The 25,530-nt window shown below is 31.3% G+C and overlaps 1 protein-coding gene across 8 annotated transcripts in view; it reads right to left on the bottom strand.

Annotated features, from left to right (window-relative positions):
• The window catches only part of LOC145292188 (oxysterol-binding protein-related protein 6-like), a 311,645-nt gene that overhangs the window by 107,774 nt on the left and 178,341 nt on the right, over positions 1 to 25,530 (bottom strand). For all 8 annotated transcript variants that reach the window (XM_080138481.1, XM_080138486.1, XM_080138483.1 and 5 more), the window contains 4 exons: positions 25,188 to 25,301; positions 22,330 to 22,480; positions 18,929 to 19,090; positions 15,648 to 15,739 (listed from right to left, as the gene is read on the bottom strand). In XM_080138481.1, the coding sequence (XP_079994607.1) occupies positions 15,648 to 15,739; positions 18,929 to 19,090; positions 22,330 to 22,480; positions 25,188 to 25,301 (519 nt within the window). The remainder of the gene's footprint in view (positions 1 to 15,647; positions 15,740 to 18,928; positions 19,091 to 22,329; positions 22,481 to 25,187; positions 25,302 to 25,530) is intronic.

Raw genomic sequence — 25,530 nt, 5'->3', positions numbered from 1 at the left:
GGAAGGAATTATGATCCAATATTGATCCTAACAGCAAAGATTGTACATGCCAAAGTCTGTTTTGCCCATTGAGAACCACAACTGCATTTGATCAGTCCTTTTCAACATGTTTGAATTATCATGTCGGAGTACTCAGATCATGTTGAAGGGAACGGTCAATACAGTGAAGTCATTTTCTGATGAGGCCTTCTGTTCTGGCCCAATATGGAAACCTTGTAAATATCGATCAAAACTATCCAGTGAAAATCCAAGATTTGAACTATTCTTGACCTCATCAGTGATTGGTTTTAATTTATCCCTTTATCTCACTATCTACAACAGCAAGTAATAATGTTTCAAACTATTGATGAAATTGAAAACCTTTCTCTAACCAAATGGGGGGAAAAAGTTAAAAGTTTGTAAAAAACAATAAGATTTTATCATTTGTAAATTTTAAATTTAACCAAATAATAATAAAAAACATGATTTACTATCAAGTGATATCTTACGTATATTAAATTATATTTTATAGTGAATCCCATATTTGGGAGCTTTAGGAAGAATGGGATGACCACATACTTGCCAGTCCCTTGGCCCACTCTAAGTGGTAGTACCAGCCAGGGGCACATCTCGGTGTTAAATAAAATCTATCGTTGGTTAATTATCATATTTAACGTCTATTTTACATGCTGGCATATGTTGGTTGCATGTGATATGAAATTGCATACATTTACATCATGACTTGTTAAAAGCAAACACCATGAATAAGTATTGGAAAATATTAAAAACTTGAGATACATCTACTAAAAGAAGTGCATTCTGCATTAAATAACCCTAAGAACTGATATGCCATAAAACTATATCACATCATCATCATAATGTCCACTTTACATGCTAGCATCTAAGAAATAATATGATAATATGATAAGAAATAATATGATAATGATATGATAAGAAATAATATGATAATGATATGATAAGAAATAATATGATAATGATATGATAATAAGAAATAATATGATAATGTCATCATAATGTCCACTTTACATGCTAGCATCTAAGAAATTCAAAAGTAATGTATCTCCAGCCAGGTCTATCTCTCAAGTCGATTTTTATCTATTTCTCTCATGTTTTCCTGCGTCTTCTGTAAACCAAATCCTTCTACCTCAGCTGTTTTACTAATCCAAGAACTGATCAATTCTTTCAAGGTGGCTATACCATCAAAGTCTCCCTATACCGTTTAAATTCAATCTTCCTCCGAAAAATTTTTAGATTAATGTCATGGGTTACTTTGGGAGAGTTATTTCCAATGTCATAACATGCAAAAGAAGTTGCTGGTTAAATATACAAATACAAACGATTCAAAGCATGCGCCGAGCAAGGCATATGATTATATTTTCATGCGTAGGCGTTTAATGATAATGGAAAAGGCAAAGTTTTGTCAAAACAATTGCAAAATGTAGTTGAGAGAATAGAAAGTTACAAAAATTCTTCTCGTAAAGGAGAAAATAACAAGCTTCAAGATAAATGATGCAAGTCAAAAAATTAAACTAAATTCATGAAAAGAAATATTTTTCTATGAATCTGCAATCAATTTTTCAAGATAAAGATTATATGCAAATATTCTTTAATCTAAAAAAATACAAGCATCAACTCTTTTATGACTAAAGTGGGATAAATTATATTTTATCATTAATTAGATTTAAAATATAGTCATGCAATTTTTAAAATTATTTTTTTTTTAAATATGATTATAAAAATGTTTTGAATTTTCTCTTATTTTGGATTGCAAAAATATAAGAATAAGAGTAAAAAAAGTCAATCTGTATTAAAGTTACAAAATTATTTTTATTAATAATTTAATATTCAATTTTGTATATAAAAAAAAACAAACAATACAATTAATTTATTTTTTTCATATAAAAAATAAAAACGTAGATGTAGAGTTTTCTGCCTATCTATTATCTAGTAACACCCATTGTATATTTATCAACTTTATAAATAAACTAGCATTGGCTGGTTGTAAAATATGCTAAATGATATTTTAATTTATGCAGATTTCATATTTATTAATATAGAGATAATTCTTTATTGATTATTATATTATACCCAATATATAGTCATGATTTCAAAAATTTAAATAAAAAAGGGTGCCATCAATTAGAATCGAAACCAAAACATTTAACTCCGTAGTCGTATTCGCAATCATCTGAGCTAATGCAGATTAAAGCTTCACAAATTAATGCAGTTAAACATAAATGTATATTTGCGCATGTATATGTCGAACTATACCTGTCAAGTTCAAATTTTTCAATTTTAACTTCTTAGCTATTTTTCTGGCTAAAAACCAAATCGATTTTCTTCCACAAGTCCAAATACTACATACATCAAGTTTCAAGTTTGTAGACCAAATATTTGACAGAATAGTTTGGTAAAGACTGTTCCACAGACAGACAAGGTCACTTTTATCATATACTAGCAGGCTACCTGGTGTTTCCAAGCCATAAAATATGCTTAAATATATTTTAATTAATGCATATTCCACATTTATTATAAAGCCAATTGTGTAATGATTATTATATTGTTCTCTATATACAGAAGTAACTCCCCTTGGCATGGCCTGGTTGTAAAATATGCTTAAACATATTTCAAATCATGCAGATTTCGTATCTATTATATCAAAGTGAATTCTCTATTGAATATTATATTGTACCCAATATATAGTAATGATTTCAAAAGTTAAACAAAAATGACTTGGGTACCATCAGGTAGAATCGAAACCAAAACATTTAGCACTCCAACCTTGCTCGCTACCATTTGAGCTATCAATAGATAAGAAAGATTAAAAATTAAACAACTAAGCTATGAATGTATATTTGCGCATGTGCAGAAGTAACAAGTTTTATCGACTTACTTATGCCAAAGTAAACTTTTTTTTTTAATTTTGACTTTTAGCAGCTGTTTTAACCACTAAAAACTAAATCGAAATTGTTCCACAAGTTCAAATTCCCTATATATCAAGTTTCAAATCTATAGACTAAAAATTCAGAGAAAAGTTTGATAGAGACGTTCTGCAAAAAATTAATCTAAAATTACAGAAAATTATTAAAAAATACTGGAATTGGCTTTTTAAATAAGTAAAAGGCTAATTTTTCTCTAAATAAATGCATTAAAATATATATTTTCAACTTTAAAAAATCAGTCCGCAACTAAAAGTTGACACCAAAGTTGTTTAACATGATAGCTGATTAAATGAAAAAAGTTAAATTTTTGGTTTTATTTCAAACTAGCAGTACTTTTTAACCGGCGTTGCCCAGTGGAAGCGCCCCCCCCCCACCTTCTTCAAAAAAAAATTAAAGTACAGTTGTTGTTGCTGGCCAACCTCCTTATTTTTTTTATTTTTTTTTTTTTTTTACACAGTGATCACCACTTATCAAGGCCCGGAAGCCACTCAGGGATAAGGGTTATTGCAAGTACATCACGTTAGTAAGGAGATTTTATGAAGTGTTTAATTAGGGGGGCGGTTCATTAGGAATTTGTTAACATTAGACTTGAAGACATCCAAGTTGTAGTCCGGAGGGAAGCAGGCAGACGGAACAGAGTTCCACAGGCGTGCAGTTCTAAGAAAGAAGCTTTGCTCATGAAATCCACGTTTTGATTTAGGCACAGATATAGAGTGGGGGAAATTTTTCACAGTGGATTCAGCTAGACGGGTGATTTTCGTGAAAGTTTGGCGAGGGGGGACCAGGGATTGGAGTTCAGACGAGCACCTGCCATGAAAATAACGATAAAACAAGGATAAGCTCGCAACGTCTCTTCTGTGGGAGAGGGGTTGCAGGGTAGAGAAAAGGGCATCCCCCACTAAACCACGAAGTCTATTTTGTACTCTGTCAAGGCATGATAGGCTGTTTTTGGCAGCTCCTGCCCAGATATGGCAACAGTATTCCATCCTTGGCCGTACTTGGCTTTTATATAGATAGAGAATTGAATCAGTAGTGAGATATCTTCTGGAGCGGTAGAAGGATCCCATTATCTTTCCTGCGACCTTGGCAACAGACTTGATGTACGTGTTCCATTTCAGATCAGGAGTAAAGGTCAAACCCAGAAGCTTGTCAAAACACGGGGCCTCACCCAGACGAGAGCCATCCATCACAATTGATACCAGCTGGGGATCAGAGCGTTGATGATGTAAGGATAGGAGTTTGGTTTTAGATGCATTAAAGGTAACTAGCCACATCTTCCCCCACTGAACCACGCGCTCGAGATCAGAGGAGAGAGAATCCGAGAGAACTTCGTCATTTACAGCCTTTGATGTGTTGCCGTAGATGGTCGTGTCATCAGCATAGATGTCAACGAATGATTTAAGTATGTGTTTAGGGAGGTCATTGATGTAGATCAGGAAGAGAGTTGGGCCGAGGATTGACCCCTGAGGGACTCCAGCATTTATATTGCAGGCCTCCGATTTTTGTCCATCTACTACTACTCTTATGAGCCTATCGGAGAGAAATGATTTAATGATTGAGAAAACATTTCCAGTTATACCGTAGCTGGAAATCTTGTGAAGTAGACCCTTATGCCATACTTTGTCAAAGGCCTTTGATATGTCAAGAGCAATTGCCCTAGAAAGGAAGCCTTTGTCAAGAGATTCACTAATCCTGTGGGATATAACCGTCAGCACATCTGCGGTAGATCTTGCAGAGCGGAAACCATATTGTGTGTCACTAAGAAGGTTGTTTCTGCTGAGGTGGTTGACTATTTCTCTATTTAATATTGATTCCAGTAACTTACTCATAACACAGAGAAGACTTATTGGTCTGTATTGAGAGGGAGATGACTTATCACCTGAATTCTTAAATACAGGGCAAACTGATGAGGTCTTCCAGGGGGTCGGAAAGCACTTCTCCTTAAGGCAGCGCTTAAATAGTTTCGTAAGTATGGGAGCAAGTTCTGGTTGAAGCTTTTTTAACACTATAATTGGGATGCCATCAGGGCCAGTTGCTTTACTGGAATCTAGGTTTTTTATTAGCTTGGCGACCTCATGCACGGATATTTGTATATTACCTAGCTTGTTCTGTGTTATAGGAGGAAATATGGGGAGTTGATGGCCTTCGTCGCATAGGGTAGAATTAGCTGCAAAGTTCTTTGCAAATAGTTTGGCCTTGTCTGACGCTGACGAGATGACCTCTGGTCCATTGATAATGGTTGGGATAGAACGCACACTTCTGTTCAGGATCCTATTTGTTATTTGCCAAAACTGGTGGGAACCAAGCCGCTGATCAGCTACCTTGGATTTAACAGACTGGGCATATAGCTCTCTTGCATTTTTTATTACTCTTTTGCAGTGGTTGCTGGCAGTCCTGAAAGCAGCTTTAGTCTCAGTGCATCTATTACGTTGGTAGTTATGGAAAAAGTGATTTCTGTGCGCGATAGCAGCAGCACATTCTGGGGAGAACCATGGCTGGCTGTTAGGTTTTTGTTGGAATTTTTTTGATGGTATGAATTGGTCTATGCCTACAATTAACCATTCGGTCAGATCTGTTACTATAGAGGACACTTCCTTTTTAAACATGGAGTGCAGAGGTAAATCAGATATGAATGTACGGAAGCTATCCCAGTCAGCCATAGAGTATCGGTATACAGTACGGTGGAGGGGTACGTCTGATGGCTTCTTACATTTTGTTTTTATCTTAACTGATACGACGGAGTGGTCGGAGGATCCTAAAGGAGAATGAACGGTACATGAACATAGCTCAGGGGAAGTTGAAAGAAAAAGGTCTAAGAGGCTTGCATATTGATTGGGTGTATCGGGCACACGGGTGGGTTCGCGAACAATCTGAGTGAGGTCATAAGCAATGGCAAAATCATGACAAAACCTCCCCTCATCATCTGTCTTATTTGAATGGGTCAGCCATTCCACGTTATGGACGTTGAAGTCACCACAGATGTGGATGTTAGCCGAGGGATGTGAAGACAGTATGTGGTCTATTTTCTCAGATATGCTCTTAAAGATAGTAACTCCGCTGTTGTGGGGCCTATAGAGGGCAAATATAAATGCAGTGGTGTTAGCAAGTGCAACCCTGAAGCACATATAGGGTAAATTAGGATCTTCTCTAGAGATATCCCTGCCACATGGGAAGCCATCCTTAATGTAGGCACATATTCCATGCCCATGGCGATCTTGGGAGTCAGATTTAGCTGTTATATTGGAGTATCCATTAATTATGAACTCATCTAGGGAAGTGGTCGGCCCTATTCCAGTTTCACATAGAAATAATATGTCCGGTTTCGTCTCCTGTAATTGGGTTTCAACCTCTGGAAGGTTGGAACGTAGACCCCTGATATTGGAGAAGGAGACCTGGTAGTAGGGGTCTACGCTGGAAGATGGGGTTCTAGGTTTAATCGAGTTTTTATTCTGGAGATATTTCATGTTGAGGTTATGTTACAAATCAGTTTCGGAATAGACACCCCCAACTCCTCATGGTAAGAACAGCTATCGGAATGCAGTAGGCAGCCCAGGTGGAGAGAGGGGGGAAAAAAATCACATTTAGCTGTTGTAGCTGTGACACCCCAAAAAAAACAAATGAAGGTTTATCATTTCATATCGATAACAAAAAAAACAAAAAAAAAAAACGAAAACAAATAAAAAGCGTGAAAAAAAGTAATAAAACTGTTTTAATTAAAAATAAATAAATAAATAGAAGAATGGAGAAAAAAAAACACAAAAAGTTATACGCATTTATCGCAAGGCATAATCTTTTTTAAATATTAAAACTTCAAATTAAAAAATTTTTTTTAAATAATTCTGCCTGCCTCCTGTATCGGTAGACACCATATTGGATAATGGCTTGCATGTTCGGTTTAGTTAACAGAATGGCATTCTGGAATAAGGGATTTGTCTGATCTAAGCCAATCAGAATAGCGGAAATGTTATAAGGGGAATTTTTTATTTTTTAAATCGACAAATGGGAATTTAACGTTTGAGCTATTAGTTTATGAATCAATTACGAAGGGTGTAGCCACAATATCCATACCATGTGTATAAATCTCTGCAGTGTTTATGGGGATCAGTAACAGAACTTCAGCAATAGGGTACAGAAAAAAAAAAAAAAAAAAAAAAAAAAAAAAAAAAAAAAAATCGGGGCTACTACCTCTGTAGGTTAATGCGATAGTGCTGGTGTAGCTCCTCGGAAGGAATTTAGGATTTTATTTGAACACCTGAATGTGTCAGAAAAGTATTTATAAAGTTGCATAAGATAGTGGCTAATAGGCTAGATATAAGAAATTTGTATATGGTATTTGTTATTGTAAACCGATGGTATTTTGGCTCAGAGGGGAAAAAACTGTGCCTCATATATAGGGATTACCATTTTTGTTATTGGGAAAACTTTCACAGATCATGTTCGTTAATGAAAACCAGATTATTTGTTTTGAATTGAAAAAAATTTTTTTTTCTTTTTTAAAAAATATGGAAGACCCTTTTTCATAGTAAATAAATAATGATCTCTATAAAGGTATTAAGGCTAACATAAATTCTTGGAAACTAACAGTGATTACAAGAAATTAATCGATTTACAAGCAAATGAATTTTCCAACAAAGGACTTGGGACTAAGTTTTTTTTTCTTCTTCCCATATAGTTTTAAAGATTGAAAAAAAACTTTCAAGATGCACATATAAGATGGTTCAAATATTTATAAACAATACAAAATAGATAAACAAAGGTCATGAAAAATATTTGATAATTAATTTCATTAAAATATAGCAGCCTCAATCTCAGGTCAAAGTCAAATATAATTTTAAAAAATGCGTGTGTGTATGTATATATATATATTTGTTTGGAGCATGAGAAGTTCATTTATGTTCACTTTTCAAGTCCCAGCAATTCTATTGTATTTTTATGCATTTTTTTTTATTGTTTGTTTTTCCTTTCAGTTTGTTCATTTTTGTTAGTCATTAGTATCTGATCTTTGTTCTTCTGTGTCCATTTTTTCAAATCTGTTTGGAGTTGTGGTTGTTGGTGTAAAAGTCGGTTGCGTATTTCTATTTCCTCTACTTTTGGATTGTCTTCTGCTTGAGTCTTTGTTTTAACTTTGAGGTTTGAGGTTCTGGTGTTAGATCGAGGTCTTTTATCTTGGCCTTGTTTTTTTCTTTAGTTTGGACAATAATCAATGAGTGTTCTTTGGTTTTGATGTATTTGCTGATTTGAACTTTCTGTCTCCATTTCATTGGCTTGTTCAATTTGATCATTATTGGACATTCCCTATTTTCGTTTAGGCAGGTTTGCTTCTTTTTTTTTTTTTTATTATTTTTTTTAGAGAAAGTGTTGAGGATTTTGCTAATTTGTTTGGTTAGATTTGATCTTCAGCAGGTTTGTTTTTTTCAGTAGTAGTGGGTGAATTTGAGTTTGGTTAGAGATTAATATTTTTTTGTAATTTTGGGGGTTTTGGTTTCTTTAATTTTTGGAGGTGTAGAATTTTAATTTTTTTTTTTGAAGTTTGCTATTCGTTTGGTTCCAGTTTTTCTATAAATTCATTGTACTTATCAGTCTGGTTGCAGGTGCTGGTTTTTCCTACTATTTTTGCATAGGTATTATTTTCATGCATCCTTCAACTACAGTTTTCATCTCTGGGTAGGATATACTTCTTTGTATTTCATTTCTTTTCCTTCTTTCCAGCATTCGCATATTTTGGAGTAGACAGGGTGATCCACTTGGCAATTTGTGCATTCGATCTCATGGCATTCTTCTTCATTGGGATTTGCTTCTTTTCATCCACAATTGGCGCATCTGGAGGGACCCCTGCAGATGTATCTGGAATGCATATTTCTATAGGTTTTATATTATATCCAATTTTGATATTTTTATGCGAATTGGGGAATGTTGAATGTGAGTATGTATGTGTTTGTGGGTATCTTTTCATTATTTTTCCTTATAAAAATTCTTTCATGGTTGATAACTCCTTGATTGTTTAATTCATTCTGAATTTCTTCAGGGGTTCTAAGTGCTAATTCTTTACTTCTGATGACTCCTTTTCATTTAATTTATGTGGACTAGTTTTGATATAGAGATTATAGAAAGTTTTCATTTTTTTCTATTCTCTCACTTTGAATCTTTGTTTCAATTTCTGTTAGTAAATTTATTTAGATTTTTGGACTGATAGGGATAGTTTCTTTCTCTATGTAGAATCTGGGGAATTCTATGTTTTCCTTATTTTCCAAATCAGATATGACTTGTTTGTTTTTTTTGTTTTTTTAATTTTATTTATTTTGCTTTATCAGAGTTTATTTTTGTTTTTCATTGCTTCTGCTCCCCAACCACCTCAGAGCCTGGTATTGGACCTGTCAAGGAAGAAACCCAATTGCCTTAACAGTCAGGTCTACACAAGCAGTATACTCAATCAAATAAGAAACCCTGAGCATTTGTCACTGGATTTATTCACTTTTCAAAGCTTAAGTGAATAAAGGATTAGTTTGCAGCCATGTCAGAGTTTGAATTCTATACTTGTTGATTAACCCTTAGTCAGTGGCTTCTATTTTCTTGTAGTTAGAATATTTTGTAATTTTATTTTCCAGAGGAAAATTACTGTTTTGTATTTTGTTTTTCCATGTTTTTTTGTTCTTTAATAATAGTTGATAAGGCTTGATCTAACCTACTAGTGGATTGATCGGATCAGATCTCACTAATCATCCATCCAACTTATGTAAGGGTCAAAATGGTGTGTTGGGAGGTGAAGATGCTTAATCCCCAGCCTCCAAATTCCTATCTCAAATTTACTCTCTGCAGTTGGTGTATTCTAATATCCAACTAACAGGGCCATGCAGTTTTTCTTTTAATACAGACCAATATTTGCCATGACTGATGAAACAAAGTTAAGTATGTAACTTGTATTAAAATATATTTAAGCCAAACATATGAGGGGTTACTGACCATTATCTCTATATAAATAAAATGAACTCATTTTTTCCCGTCGGATTTTGACCTTAATAGGATTAAAAATCAAGATATTTCATGCAAATATAATATGCACAAACGGCAGAACAATATCTGAGGTGTGTTATAGGCTTATTATTTCTCAAATTCCTCGATAATCTTAGATTTCTATACTTTTTCTGCTGAGAAGTCACGGCCAAAATCGGTTAAGATCAATGGAAGTGGTAAAATATTTTCTCTCTCATAAATTCCTCCTCCCCCTGCCACCACTTAACACCGTTTGGGGATCGTTCACAAGGAACAGTTGAGAAGAGAACACCGGTTTGGCTTCGTAGTTCTTTCATGTGAAGTTATTTAAAATCACTAAACTAAGCTGCAGTGCTCTGTGGTGTAGTGGTTAGCATGCTGGACAATTCACATTATATTTTCACGTTCGCGCCGACCTACTGTAGTCGTTTTTTTTTTTTCTTAAACAACTGGAATGGACTTTTCTTGGTGGCCGAACTGTTAACGTTGCAGATGTTTTTTTTTTTTTTTTTTTCACACTTTATTTTCCTACTTTTACTCATGACTCCGGGTTTGATCCTTCCTACTTACCTACCATAACATTTTTTAAAACTCCCCCCCCCCGTCCCGGAAACAAACACTCGGGCAACGCCGGGTACCCCCGCTAGTATATATATATATATATATATATATATATATATATATATATATATATATATATATATGAAAGATATCTCTGTATTCAATGTATTGTTTCGTTTTTCTCTTTGCTTTTAACATTTTAATCATAAAAGTTCTTAATTAACTAGAATTCAATAAAATGAAACGGAATTTCTAAATATGCTTAATATATCTTACAATGTACTTCTATAGATCATTAATTTTCAAAAGTCAACAACTGAAACATGCATGGTCCCTGCATGAGTGCACAGTGAATGAGGAAAAAAAAAAAAAAAAAAAAACTAAGTTCAACATTTGCCCCCACCCCCATTTAACCCAAAAAGTCCCCAAGGCCTTAACATATTTAAATTTGAGTTCAGCACCATGCAAAACTGCTAAATAGACATACACAGAAAAATTTTGGACAAATATGGTAAAATAGTCCCAAAAATGGAGTGTTTTTATTAGCCCTAAAAGAGCCCCTGGGGCACACCAAAGAGTTATCGCGACAAACAAAATTATATAGAAATCAGTTAGTTACAACTGTTCAGAAAGTTTTATAAAAATCCAAGACATTTTTTTTTTTTTCATAAGCATGAAAGTGTCAATTTTCGCCATTTTAACCGGAAAGGCACCCCTAAAAAATCCATTCTGTTACTTATTTTACTTATATCATGTTTAATGTTCCTACAAAATTTTTTTTTAATTCTAAGGCGTAGTTATTGAGAAAAGTGCGGACAGACAAACAGACAAGAGTGAATTTACAGGTCCATCCTCCTTTTGTTGGGGGGACCAAAAATATTTTACATCTGAAAAAAAATGATATTGCACATATGTGTTTACAATAATTATGCATTTGTTTATTAAAAACTTCATAAAAAGTTGTTACTATTCATTCAATAATACATGAAACTGATGATATCACCTACAAAATCACTGGAAATAAACTACTAATGTTTATATAATAATACTAGTGTTGCCATGGATTATTTTTTATTTGTATTAATAAAATATGTGACGGAAATGTAAAAAAGATTTTGCATCATCGTTTTAAAAAAAAGTGAAAAGTAGACCGAAGGGAAGTAATTCTGTATTCAATACAAAGTTACTTAAAAATTGATGAATCAGAAACAAACCTCGATTTTGTAGAATGAAAGTTATGACATTCTATATATATATATATATATATATATATATATATATATATATATATATAGAGAGAGAGAGAGAGAGAGAGAGAGAGGTTATAGGTGGTGGTTGAAACATAAAAACAATGTTTTTGATATTTCTTGGTCACAAAATTGATTGTTCGGTTTATTGGCCTATCAACAACAACAAGGTCATTTAAGGCCAAATAAATGTTTTTTTTTAAGGGGGGAGTTTGTCTTAATAGAATAGGTATTCTTTACTTTCCAGTATATCGAGGCGAGTTTAGAGGAAGTTTTGTAAAAGATTATGGTTGAAATTTTTTTTTTATTAGATAGATTTATATTTTGGAGAAAAGATTTACTTCTTTCAAGAAATTGCAGAGTCTGGTTTGGTTGTTTTATAGCATATCATCCCTTTTTGGAGTATTCAATGCCAAATTCAATTATTTTGGAAATAGTATTCATGTTGCATCTAATTATTTGTAGAAGGTTTTTATTCTTCAAGCTCTTTGTATCTTCAATTGCTAGTTTGTAGTGTTTGATTTGGTTGTTTTATAGTGTTTTTTTATTGGGGGTTGTGTGTGTATTTAATTTGCCCGACTTCACGTGCTATTTTTTTCAGATTTTTAGATCGTTGTGTGTATCTTTCGCTTTTCAGTATAATATAGCGAAACTGGATTCAAATCGGTGGTTCCCGGTGGTCTCCGGAAAGTGATGTAAACGTTTGGTCAATGTCGGCTTTTTAGCGTCATATCAAACAATTGCTTTCGTCTGGACACTCCCCTACTAAACGGGGAGCTGGTTTTCTCCAAAGTTGGGTAAAAACAAACAAACCGATTTATTGACCTCATTAAAAACTGTCCCGCAGAAAATGTTAACTGCTGACTAGCTATTGTTTACGTCTCCATAATCATAACGCTCACAGAAAATGTTTACTCCACGATTTCCACTTGACCTCATTAAGTCATTAGGTGAGGGCACCTGTCAATTCTCTTCCTACTTAAATAAATTCAAACGTCTTTCAGTAATTCTTTCCTGCTGGCCGATTGGTTAACGTGTCATGTTTTTTTCACATTTTATTTTCCAACTTCACCTCAGGGCTTCGGGTTCGATCCTACCTACCTATCAAAACTTTTTTACCCCCCACCCATGTTTCTCACCCGGGCCACGCCAGGTACCCCCACTAGTATTTAATAAAAATGAGACAAAACAAGATTTATTGCCTGTACGCAATTTTTCATCCCGTTATGTTCAGGTTGCTAAACTAAAATTTTACCATTTATTGTAAAAGGATTTTTAGGGTTCTAGTTTAGTTTTATTAGTGTTTCTTTTCATGAAGCAGAAATGAAGGAATAACTGTTTACAATAGAATTGATAATAGTTTTTACATTTTTGGCATTTTCCTTTTTTCAGTGTTCCTAAAATGCAGTTAAAAATTTTTTTATAAGATTGTCATACTTGAAATGGTATTTTCATAAGCTGACACTACATCCACATGAACGGATGGAGAATCAGTTTATCATTAAAGTAAGTAGTGAATTGAACCGACTTTTGTAAAAGTAAATCAAAAAGATATTTTTAGGGTAATCTGAAATTTGGGCGATTGATTGAAATTATGCATCAACGTTAGAGAATGGAGGTCACTGTATCATCAACAATATACTTCCTATAGAGAGTGTTACAGATTTGAAAATACACTTCAATAAAGAGTGTTACAGATTTGAAAATACACTTCAATAAAGAGTGTTACAGATTTGAAAATACACTTCAATAAAGAGTGTTACAGATTTGAAAATACACTTCAATAAAGAGTGTTACAGATTTGAAAATACACTTCAATAAAGAGTGTTACAGATTTGAAAATACACTTCAATAAAGAGTGTTACAGATTTGAAAATACACTTCAATAAAGAGTGTTACAGATTTGAAAATACACTTCAATAAAGAGTGTTACAGATTTGAAAATACACTTCAATAAAGAGTGTTACAGATTTGAAAATACACTTCAATAAAGAGTGTTACAGATTTGAAAATACACTTCAATAAAGAGTGTTACAGATTTGAAAATACACTTCAATAAAGAGTGTTACAGATTTGAAAATACACTTCAATAAAGAGTGTTAGATTTGAAAATACACTTCAATAAAGAGTGTTACAGATTTTAAAATACACTTCAATAAAGAGTGTTACAGATTTTAAAATACACTTCAATAAAGAGTGTTACAGATTTTAAAATACACTTCAATAAAGAGTGTTACAGATTTTAAAATACACTTCAATAAAGAGTGTTACAGATTTTAAAATACACTTCAATAAAGAGTGTTACAGATTTGAAAATACACTTCAATAAAGAGTGTTACAGATTTGAAAATACACTTCAATAAAGACGTGTATCTAAAAATGGAAACAAAAGTTGGCAGAGTTTCGAAATAGAAGCCAAATCATTTTTTGATTTAAACTTTAAAAATAAATTTAAAAATACATTGATTAAATAATCCGAGATCGTGATTACCTCTGCAAAATTATTTAATATAGATTTTCCAATATTTTTTTTTTTTTTTTTTAAATATTCTAATCTTTAAAAATCCCAATTAAAGTTTTCAAATTAAATAACAAAAAAATTACACTAAACCTATGCAAACTTTGTGAACCGAATGTAATAGTATTACCCTTTGAAAGGGAAGAAAATAGGATTATCTGCAAATGTAACATTTGTTATTAACTGAATTTTTATTATTTTAAAAAATTTTATTTTTAATCTCAACATATATTTAAAAATTGATATTTAAAAAAATTAAATTAAATAAAGGCCATAACATTTTAAAGTATGTTAAAAACCAAAAAGTACACACACATCTATCAGGCAGAGTGCTAATATTGATAAAAACAACAAAAAAAAAAAAAAAGGTTTAAAAAAGAAAAAAACATAAAATGTAATAATTACTTATACATTTCACTTCTATCTTTTATTCTATAACATAAAATATCCAAGATACGTGCATGAAAGCATGGTACTTATAGGAGTGTTTTCTCTTTAGCGACCAGGGAGAAACATCACTTCCTTAAGATCTGAGACATGGAGAATTAAATTACAGTTTTTTTACTACTACGACTATTACTACTACGACAACTACTACTACTACTACGACTATTACTACTAAAGTGCACACACGAGAAAAAAGGTATTTTTTAAATAACTTATGAATTTTGCTCTTTTTGTATCTAATATTAAAAACAAATAATTAAAATCAATATTTAACTTTATTCAAAGTGTATTACCTTAATCTCATACAAAAATAAAATAAAATAAAACCGGGTGTGTAAGACGGTGTTATATCTGGAGATAAAATGCTTCACTAGTCACCGATTTCTAAACGTACTTTAACAAAATATATAAATATATGGCAGTTTTTGTTTTTTTGATTGTTTTAAGAATTATCTACAAATTTATTTTGAATACATAAAAAAGTAAAACCAAGAATTCAAAATCAATGCTCAAGAATGAATTATGAAAATCAACTTTTAAAAATGTTAATTAGCCATATGATTTACTCTGAACGACAAGTTTGTTATAGATATAAATTAAATTGGTTATTAAAATATAATTAAATAATATACATAAAATATTTTGTTAAAATTTTAAAGTGAAATTATTGGAAATAAGGCAAACAAATTTAGGTTGTGATATAGATTTTATTTCAGACCTATAATCTCGATAAGATATTCTATATTCAGATCAAGAATTCATTTTCATTCACTTTTTTTTTTTTAATTTATTTTTTCTCCCCCAGATATCTTAGATTTTCATCAGTGAATATTATGAAAATTTTTAGAAGCTGAATGCATCATGAAGAAAATATGTTAAAGGAATTTTGAATGAAATAAAAAGAAAAGAAAAGAAAAAGAAAAAAGAAATGATAGTCCTTACCCCAAGTACTGAATCTGTTGCTAAAGGAAGGTCCTTCATTTTCTCCAAAATGTTTTTCAATTCATACAAGTGGTTTTGGGCTTGGCTCATTTCTAAAATATTAGAAAAACAAAACAAAAATGCAATAACATTAAAATAAAATGATCCAACTATAAGTAATACACCCTTTTAATGAACACAATGAAGCAACTTAAACTATATTTGCAAAATAGTGTCTATTTAGGCAGTATTATTTCATTTAAGCAAACAATTTCTCTACTTGATTATATTTTTATATATATATATATATATATATATATATATATATTTTTGATTTTCCTAATAATCTTTTGTGTCAAAATCAAAAAATTAATGTTTCATAAGCATCACTAACACTTTCGATTCTTTGTTGAATCATCTTCAGATGGTAATAACCAAATGAACAAAATATTGGGGGAAAAAATTTTTTTCCGAAAACACCCAAGAACATCATGTGGGACCATTAGATGTGAAAACAACAAATTAGTGCAGTTCCAAAAGAATATTTACAATTTAAACTTCAGGGTGCCAGAATTAGTCAGACAAGATAAATTTTATTTAAAGTGTTATTACTCATTACATACATAATGTTATTTATGGAGGTTTGCTGGCTTTTAATGAAGATACGATCAAGTATGTAAAGATTCTTTAAACTAGTTGTAGAATGTAAACGTCACTCTCAAATCAACACAAATATATCTTACATTTTGAAACTAATTTTTACAAATTGATGAATTGAAAGTACTTGTGAGAAAAGAAACATTGAACGAGACATCCATTTATATACAACAACTGAAATGCTTAATGGAGTATTTGAAAAACCTAAAATAAAAAATAGTCTCATTAAATAAAAATACTGTTACTTAACATGTGCCTGCTTATATATATTTCTACTAGAAGAATACCTGTCTCAGGATGAATAAAATTAGTTCACCAAACAGAACAGTTTTTATACCATTTTTATGTTCCTCTCTGAAGATTAAAGTTAAGATATAATGATACTAAATCTTATGTATAAAAATCTTTTACATGATTTTGATTTTAGAAATTGTCTCAAATTTAAAGAGAACAACAAATTAAAATTAATTGGTGTCTAATGACTATGGATCAAATTTGATACAAATCTGAAACAGTTGAATTTTCAGATGTAAGATTTTCCCTATATAATGCCTCCTAAAAATTCTTTAAAATACTTCAAAGAAACTGAAATTTGGAGAGCATTTATTAATTAATGTCTAAAAACGTGTTTCACCCCACCCCCCAAACAAACAAACAAAAAAACATATCTGAATTTTAACAAAGGGCATCCACTCTTTGCATAAGACTTCATTTTGCCCACATTTGGGTTTTTTTTTATACGTAACATCTGAGTTGCAAAATTCATAATAATCAGTTAAGTTAGGTGTGAATCTTGTAGATACAAATACTACCCTTTAAATTATAATTTCAAAGTTTTGTCTATTCTATTAGATTATTTAATATAAAGTTAGATTTGATTCACTACCTTAAACACTTTTCAGCCATATTCATTTCTTTAGAGAAACAAAGGCATATTTCCTCTTGAATTTCTATCTCTATATTTAGATATTTGGAGATTATATATCTCCATCCACATACCTATCTCCAAATATCTAACTATAAAAGATAGAAATTCAAAAGAGGAAATATGCCTTTTTTTCCTCTATAGAAATGAATATGGCTGAAAAGTGTTTAAGGTAGTGAATCGAATCTAACTTTATATAAAATAATCTAATAGAATAGATAAAACTTTGAAATTATAATTTAAACGGTATGAAAGAATACGAGCGTGAGAGAAGGTTATAAGTTTTGTTTTCTGCTGACCTCACAGACAAGACACTTTATAGGAGGTGGTTACATAGGGGTGGCGGGACGAATTTTACACTTCTTAAATCAGATAGATTTAATATTAATAATTTTTCACTACACAAAGTAAAAAAATACTTAAAAAATTGTACAAACTTTTAAGTTGCTCTTTTTAGAATAAGGAAAACTATACAAATAAAATATTTGGTTTAGTAGTTTTACTAAGAAAATCATTTTTAAGTAATTAATGAGAATTCATAAGAATTACAACAAAAATCTAATATGAATTATTGTTGAATTATCTCCCTTGTTTCTTGAAATTTTTCTCAAAACTGTTCCAATAAACTCCTCGGATACTCATGAAATTTGACTTTCGTATTTAAAAATAAAACTACTTGATCAATTTACACAAAATAAAAGAAATCCAATCACGCTTTCTCTTTCAATTGTCTTATTTTATTCATGCTGGGGATGGGGCATTTTACCGGATGCCAGACATTCGCCTGCTACCTCATGCATTCCAACAGAGAGGTCTTTTTAAGATTCTAACTGTTCTTTTAAATGCGATTATTAGTATCGCTCTTGGACTTGGTTCACCAGGTATATTTGCCAGGTAGTTTTTGAAATTCCTTTTGACGAGTTTAACTGCTATAATTACTGGAATGATGGCAATCTTCCTAAGATTCCAATTTCTATTCATGTCATAGCAATGAAAATGCTTAAGTGTAACAGACCAAATGAAATCACATTACATAAAAGATCTTTGAGGACATTCAGACCCAAATTTTAGGTACACATTCAAATCCAAGACGTTTGATACAATCAATGAACGCTAATTTTCAATATAGATTTTAGAATATTAAGATTTATTAAAAAGAAAAACAAAAACAAACCCAGACTAACCAACAAAAAATTGCTCAAAAGTGCAAAGATGTATTGATAAGTAGATACACAAAAACCCCTCAGCAACTAGTTTGACCAGAATTGTATAAAGAGTATTCATGCAAACATTCAGATCCATAGAGATAAAATATAAGTATGCGAGATAAAAGATGAAAAACTAGTCTTCAATAGGTTTATTCTCTTTGCAATAATCACATATCAAAACAACCTGACAGTATTGAAACAACATTATTTTGGTTAAAAACATCCATATAGACAAAATAATGTTCATTAAAATTACCAGTTTTGAAAACAATTAAAGATCAGAGATTTAAGATATTTATATTAAAATTATTGTAATGATGACATGGTTAAAAATATGTTCTCTGTATGTGACAAAAATTAACCTACATAAGAATATGTAAAAGTATTTACTTCCTAACAAAAGATGGAGATAGTATTAAAAAAAAAAAAAAAAAAAACTTTTATTACCTATTTTAAAATGTAACCATCACATATGCCTTTTTGCATTAATGATAAATGATTTCTCAGCATACCTTTATTACATTGGTGGATCCCTTCAGAGTCTAACAGCCAGGCTGCTACTTTTCCACATCCAGACAGAAGTGTTCCCTGGTTAGAACGTCCTTTCATGCTAGCTTGACGCACACTTTCTTTCCCCATACTTAAAGTTCGAGCTTTTTCTGGTAAATTGGCACCTGGAAAATAACACATCAATAACACTTCAACTTGGTGGTGTGAGAAGCGATCACTGAATCTGACATTACAACTCTCAGAAACACAACAAGTAAGTAGATTATCCATCGGTAATATACATTTCATTTTAGAAAAGAAAAACTTAGAGTAATAAACAAGGATTAAATAACAAAATAAGCTAAGAAAGGAATGTGAAAATGTTTTGGCTGGAAAGAATATCAATAAATTGGCAAACTTTCAAGACACAAAAATAGTGATTGGAAAAGTGAGGCGATTGGAAACTGACCAAATGTAACAAAAGATTATATATATATATATATATATATATATATATATATATATATAATGTTTACAATCAAAGTAGGTTAGTGAAGCGGAGTTTCTATATTTATAGGACACTTTTATCCAATAATAACATTGAACATATAGACAGACTCCGTATTTTTTAAAGTTTATATATAACCCTTTATACTCTAGTGAATATATCAACTTACACGGTTTTAAGATTTTTTTAAAGCGATAGATTTTATGCATGAGGTTGGAATGAAAGTTCTGCCATTCTTCTATAGGTAAATCTCTGGGTTATTTTTAGTTTACAATTATGAAATATGCAAAAATCATTAATATTTAGAATACTTTTTTTTCTGGTTTTATAAATTTTATTTTAATTAAAACTACCATCATTCGTGAAGTTATTCTTAGTGAATTTCAAAAAACAATAGTGCAAGGGAAAACAACAAAATCGTAAAACACAATTATCACGATGTTGTAGAGATTGAAAAAAAAAATGCACACATTGGTACAGTTTAGAACGTAAGAATTGAAAGATTATTTAAAAAAAAAAAAGACTAAAAAATGTATTTAGGCAATTAATTCCTATTTCAGTCAAGTACATCATTTAGAGTTGAAAAGAAAACATACATTCAAGTCAGAGTATTTTATCATGCATGCGACTGGAAACCACTTGTGAATTTCATACTCCCATGAAACTTCCTCCTCCGAAGGAAACCAGTTCAACCCAGCTAGGATGAGTGCCATTTCGGTACAATATGCTCTTTTTTCCTCACAATGAAGACATTCACTTTTTACCTAAGCAGCAGTCTTTTTCTTTTTTCTTTAACCAACAATAAAAATCTCATGCGAATGAGGCAGTGTCCAAGAAACCAAAAGACCTTTGTCAAGCAAAAAATCCGTCTTTTATTTTGCCATCTCGGACTCCCAACAACACCTAAATTTGCATAATTGTATTATTTCTGTATCTGAAGGATTCCCAGTTCATGTACCACTGCTTCTTTACAGTAGGCACATGCCAACCATGGCCACTTATTGCTATGCCTCTCTACACCATTACTATAATATGAGTCATACTACCATTTCATGGTGAATTGAAAAAGCTTAGAAAATAGATGATGCATTCTCTCTCACCCTTCATCATGATAGCATTAGACATCACATTGCAGGAAAAACAAATCATCTCCAATAATAATAAGTCTTGAAAATAATGCATTCAGCACCATATTTTCTGGACATTGAACTGAGAAGTTTGAAAAATCTATTTGACTGGTTTACAACTCACTTCATGTAAAACTGCTATTATTATGATCATGAGGAGGAGTAGGAGATCCCCTATGATTTGTTTGATCAGTATTTGTCATATCTTCTACTTGCTTAAAATAATGCCAGATTGTTTCTGGATTCTTAATATATTCTCTTACAAAATCAATATTTCATTATGAACAACTAGTTTTCTTGTAGATTGTGTCACTATGTTCTTAATAAAATATAATTTGGTTCAATTTCTTTCAGAAAATACTTTATCTGATTTGGAATAATTTTCAGATTTCCCTATTGATATTAGAGCTAATATTTGTTTTTGTTTTTTTTGTTTGCATATATATATATATATATATATATATATATATATATATATATATATATATAGAGAGAGAGAGAGAGAGAGAGAGAGAGATGCATTATGAAAATTGAAAACTGGTCAGTGAAGGTTAAGGGAAGGTGTTGCATGGAGAAGAATAATATGATGGATATGTAATATGAGTCTTAAAGACAGGTTAAGATCTAATGACTTAAGAGGAAGGATTAAACATAGACAGTATAGAGTTGTATGCAAAACATGTGATTTCAATGCTATCACCATGTTGAAAGAATATTTTTCTTTTTCACCACAAACAAGGCATATTTCCACCTGAAATATAAGGGGTACTATTTGGGATGGTATCTAACAGGAACTGTAGGGAGTTGAGCAGCAAGATGTCTGTTCATATTACATTTAAACTTCAGCAAGTTAGTACAGTCAGGGAAGCAGAAAATGGGGAGGGAATTCCCCAAGTGTAACAGACTTGAGGCTTTCCAACATCTAGTGATGCTGGGATTTTGCTACTTGCTAGGTTAGTCAGGAGTATGTATGTCAATGAGGTATAAGTGCTAGGAGTTCATTAGAGCACATTCCATTAAAGCACTTGTAAAACAGGCAACATGACCAATAGCACAGAACCTATTAGATTTGAGACTTTTTTGAATCCTGTCTAAAAGTGAGAACTAGTGGTAGATGCACCAGCCCAGATATGGCAACAATACTCTATGTATGAAAGTTTGTGAATTATATGTCAAACAGTTGAGGTAGCAGGGTCAGTTTACAGGGGAAGACAAAGGAAAACATGGAAGTGATAAAGATGGATTTGAGCAAAAGAAACTGAGAAAAAACCTGGACATAGATTGATTCATTTGGAAGTGAATTTTTAAAATCTGCCAAATACATGTTAACATGTAAAAGAGATGTTGAACTAATGATGAATATGCTGATACATCTTTTAATGAATATCTATATTCATCTCTTCTGTGTTATTAGCTGATGTATGAATACTAAATATTAGTTCAGCACAGCAAAATGTGCTCTACTTATTTTATAAAAAGCGCTTTAAGTAAACAATTGAAGATTAGCTGAACCAAGACGGCAAATCCCGAACTAACAAAGTGCTTGATATCCTATTGGATATATTATGGTGTAAACTAAAATTGACACTTCAATACTGGCAATTTCAAGTGTAGAGATAGTAAACATCATCAGTGTCAGTTATTCTCCAACAAAATTAACAGTTTCTACAAAAAAAATGTATGAAAAATATTTTAAAGAATGAAAAGGTCAGGTTAAAAATTGATTTTATACAATTATATTTTATTTAAATTTAGAAACATTCTTATTTACTAAAACGAATCCACTTACTTGTAGGAAGCTGTGTAATCTCTTCAGTTGGTGATGTGAGCTCAGTTAACCTTGGTTGATCCTTGGTTCCATAGGTAATTTCATGTTGACGATAAAGCCTATGATGAGTTAGTTGGGCCAGCCAATCTTCAAACAACTGTGGATCTTTCACCTACAAGAAATATCAAAAATAAATATTAATTTTATAAGCAAGATTTTACTCTATTTCCATTCCTGAAAAAACAATAAACCTGTCATTCATTATGTTGTGTCGTGGAACAACAGTGAAAATAAGAACAATCAAGTTGAGGTTCGGTTAAGGAACAAGTGTATTAACAATAATGTACAAAGATAGGAAAGCGTGTATATCTGCTGGGCACTCGACTAGCAGTTGAAGTGCAGTTGCATCTCTCTCACTGGTGTTGGAATTACTAGCGCTATTTATAGTGCTAATCGGTGTAAATTACTCTGTTCAAGGAAGGCCAGTATAGCACATTATCAACATTTATGGGTCCATGTTCGTAAAATGAAAAAAAAAAAATGTTTGTTTTCAATTATTTTACATTTTTGATATTTCATCCATTCACCAGTGTGTCATGATAGAGTCAGAGATCACCCCCTTTTAGTGCCTCTTATTGCTACCAAAATCACTGGGTTACAATATTTCAGAGAGGACTTATATTTTACCTACATTGTTCATAAACTAAATGTTCAAATATTTAATAATCATTCACATTTTCTTACTTTAAGGCTTATTGTTTAAATTAAAGCAAAAAATTAATATTTAATTGTAATTTTTCTCATTATTAGCATTATAAATATTACAATCATACATAAAAGAAAAATCAAGTTACTTAGAATACATTTATGCAACTGCTTACATGAACCTCAGAAACATTGGTTTTTATCTGCTACTAGATCATTCTTTCATTATAGGAAATTCTGTACTTTTATATTATTTACAAATCATGAAACTATAATTTCTTTCTTTTTATTATTCTATTAAAAAACCTGTATTTAACAACTTTTACACATGTTATATTTGATGACACTCTTTAAAAAAAAAAAAAAAAAACCTGTTATCCATTTACAATATATTTTGGAGATAGCATTGGAATAAGTTTTGTTGACCCCTCTCCACTGCTACGAAAAAGACATGAACACTTTTTTCTTTAAATCTTTAATGTATTTCCTGACACATCAACAAAAACTTTTCTATGCACATTTCTTTCTTTAAAAACCAAAAACAAACAAACAAACAAAAAAAACAATAACAATAAAAAACAAACAAACAATTATTATAGCAAATATTTTTTAATCCTCCCATCAACTTATACTCATATTGGGTTCTGAGGTGGGAGCACGTTTCTTGTTGGTATTTCTTCCTAGGTAACACCAAGGCAAAGATCCTGCTAGTTCTTTATAAAATAAAAATACAATTCTTAAAAGAAAAAGAAAGCTAGCTTTATCCTTGCTTTGACTAAGTTTGAATTTCATAAAATATAACAACTAAGAAAAACAAGGCAAAAAAAAAAAATCATCTTCAAAAACCAATATTTCATAAGTGTTGAAATCTCTAGTCTAGGCTAAACAAACACGGTTTCATGATTTAGCAGTCGTCTTATACAACCGATATATGATAAATTTATTAAAATTTGCTCCAATATTGTACCTCGTCTTATTTGACGGTTGTCTTATACGTGAAAATATACGGTACATGCACTTTATTTCAACTAATCAAAAAGATCAAAACGTCACCATCAGCAGTCCAAATACTATATAAGCAGGCACACTTTAAACCTTCAAGTCATTTGAACTTCAATGCTCTATGGCTAACGATGATGACCACCATCTCCAGCATTCGATTGATAAGCCAGTATCATCATTACCACAACCACAGTTGAGTCATCAAGTGATTCATGAAGGTAAACTATAATCAATTGTGATAGAAATAGCTGTTTTCAGGATGACACAAACTACACTACAAGTGATGAACTAGGTCAATATTATATGATAAACTGTCCTTTTAATGAGAATTCCAACCACTGGACCAGAAAGTTGTCATCTCGGTTACCAAAATTAATCTGCTGTAACTCTTATTTTTGCTTGGTCAATATTGCTTAAATCCAATGGCTGTTATGATTCTTGTTTCTTTTTATTGGGGGTGGGGTGGGGTGCAAGACACACATTCTTATTGCTCCGTTACACTAATATGCCTAATGATATATACTGACAAAATAGAAATTTTTTTTTGACAGTAGAGTCATCTCTTAGAAAATCTACTCGAAGATAAGGGCTAATCAAGTTTAACAGGTTGACAGAGAAACATTATGGGGATTAGTAATAATAGTTATAACTGATTAGAATGTATTATTTAAGAGAGTGATTCAACACGAATTTGTTTACATTGTAGTCATAAATATCAAAAAAATTCATTATTTTAAAATTAACTATTTTTTTAATTATTTTTGTAAGAATTAAAAAAAGATTTTAAGGAAAAAAAAAGTAAAAATTTGATTTGTTTCAATTTTCAATTCTTTTCATTAAATAAATAAAGCAATTCATTTTTCTCATGTTAATATTTAAATAAGCAGCACAGAGAATTATAATCTTTTAATAAAAGTTCAACAGTTTCCATAATTTCTTCAAACTTTCAGTCATCCATGGATAGTGGTTTACACATTTCTAAAACCTTTATAAACAGATATTTTATGCAATGCAATGAATTGATGTTCAGGAATGAAGTAATCAAAATGTTATGCCAAAATTAAATGATCAATTCTAACATATATAGATGTAAACATTTTCCTATCATTGGTATTGTTTCACAATCAAATTATTAGGTACCCCCCCCCAAAAAAAAATAACCCATCTCTTACCTTCACATGATGCACCAATTCTTCGGCATCAATATCGATCCGCCTTTGGCATCTTTTATAACATAGAACAGACAGTCCAATATCAATGACACCATGATATTTACCCTTTTGGATCTGAAATTGTCAGTAAAAATACAAATTGAGATAAAAAAAACAAAAAAACAAACAACTTTAATTGATTCGATACATAGAAATGCCATACGATACCATTTCATTTATGGCAATTAAAAAAAACCTATAAAATGATTAAAACACATAAAAGAGGAGTAAAATCATATACAAATGATAACATAATTGAAATTTACTTTCTCAATAATGATTATCTTTTTTCAGGAATCCAAAA

The sequence above is a fragment of the Euprymna scolopes genome, chromosome 13 (genome assembly GCF_053919585.1).
Source record: "Euprymna scolopes isolate OS-2025 chromosome 13, ASM5391958v1, whole genome shotgun sequence".
In the NCBI taxonomy this organism is placed as follows: Eukaryota; Metazoa; Mollusca; class Cephalopoda; order Sepiida; family Sepiolidae; genus Euprymna; species Euprymna scolopes.
This window is presented reverse-complemented; position numbering and strand designations above follow the sequence as displayed.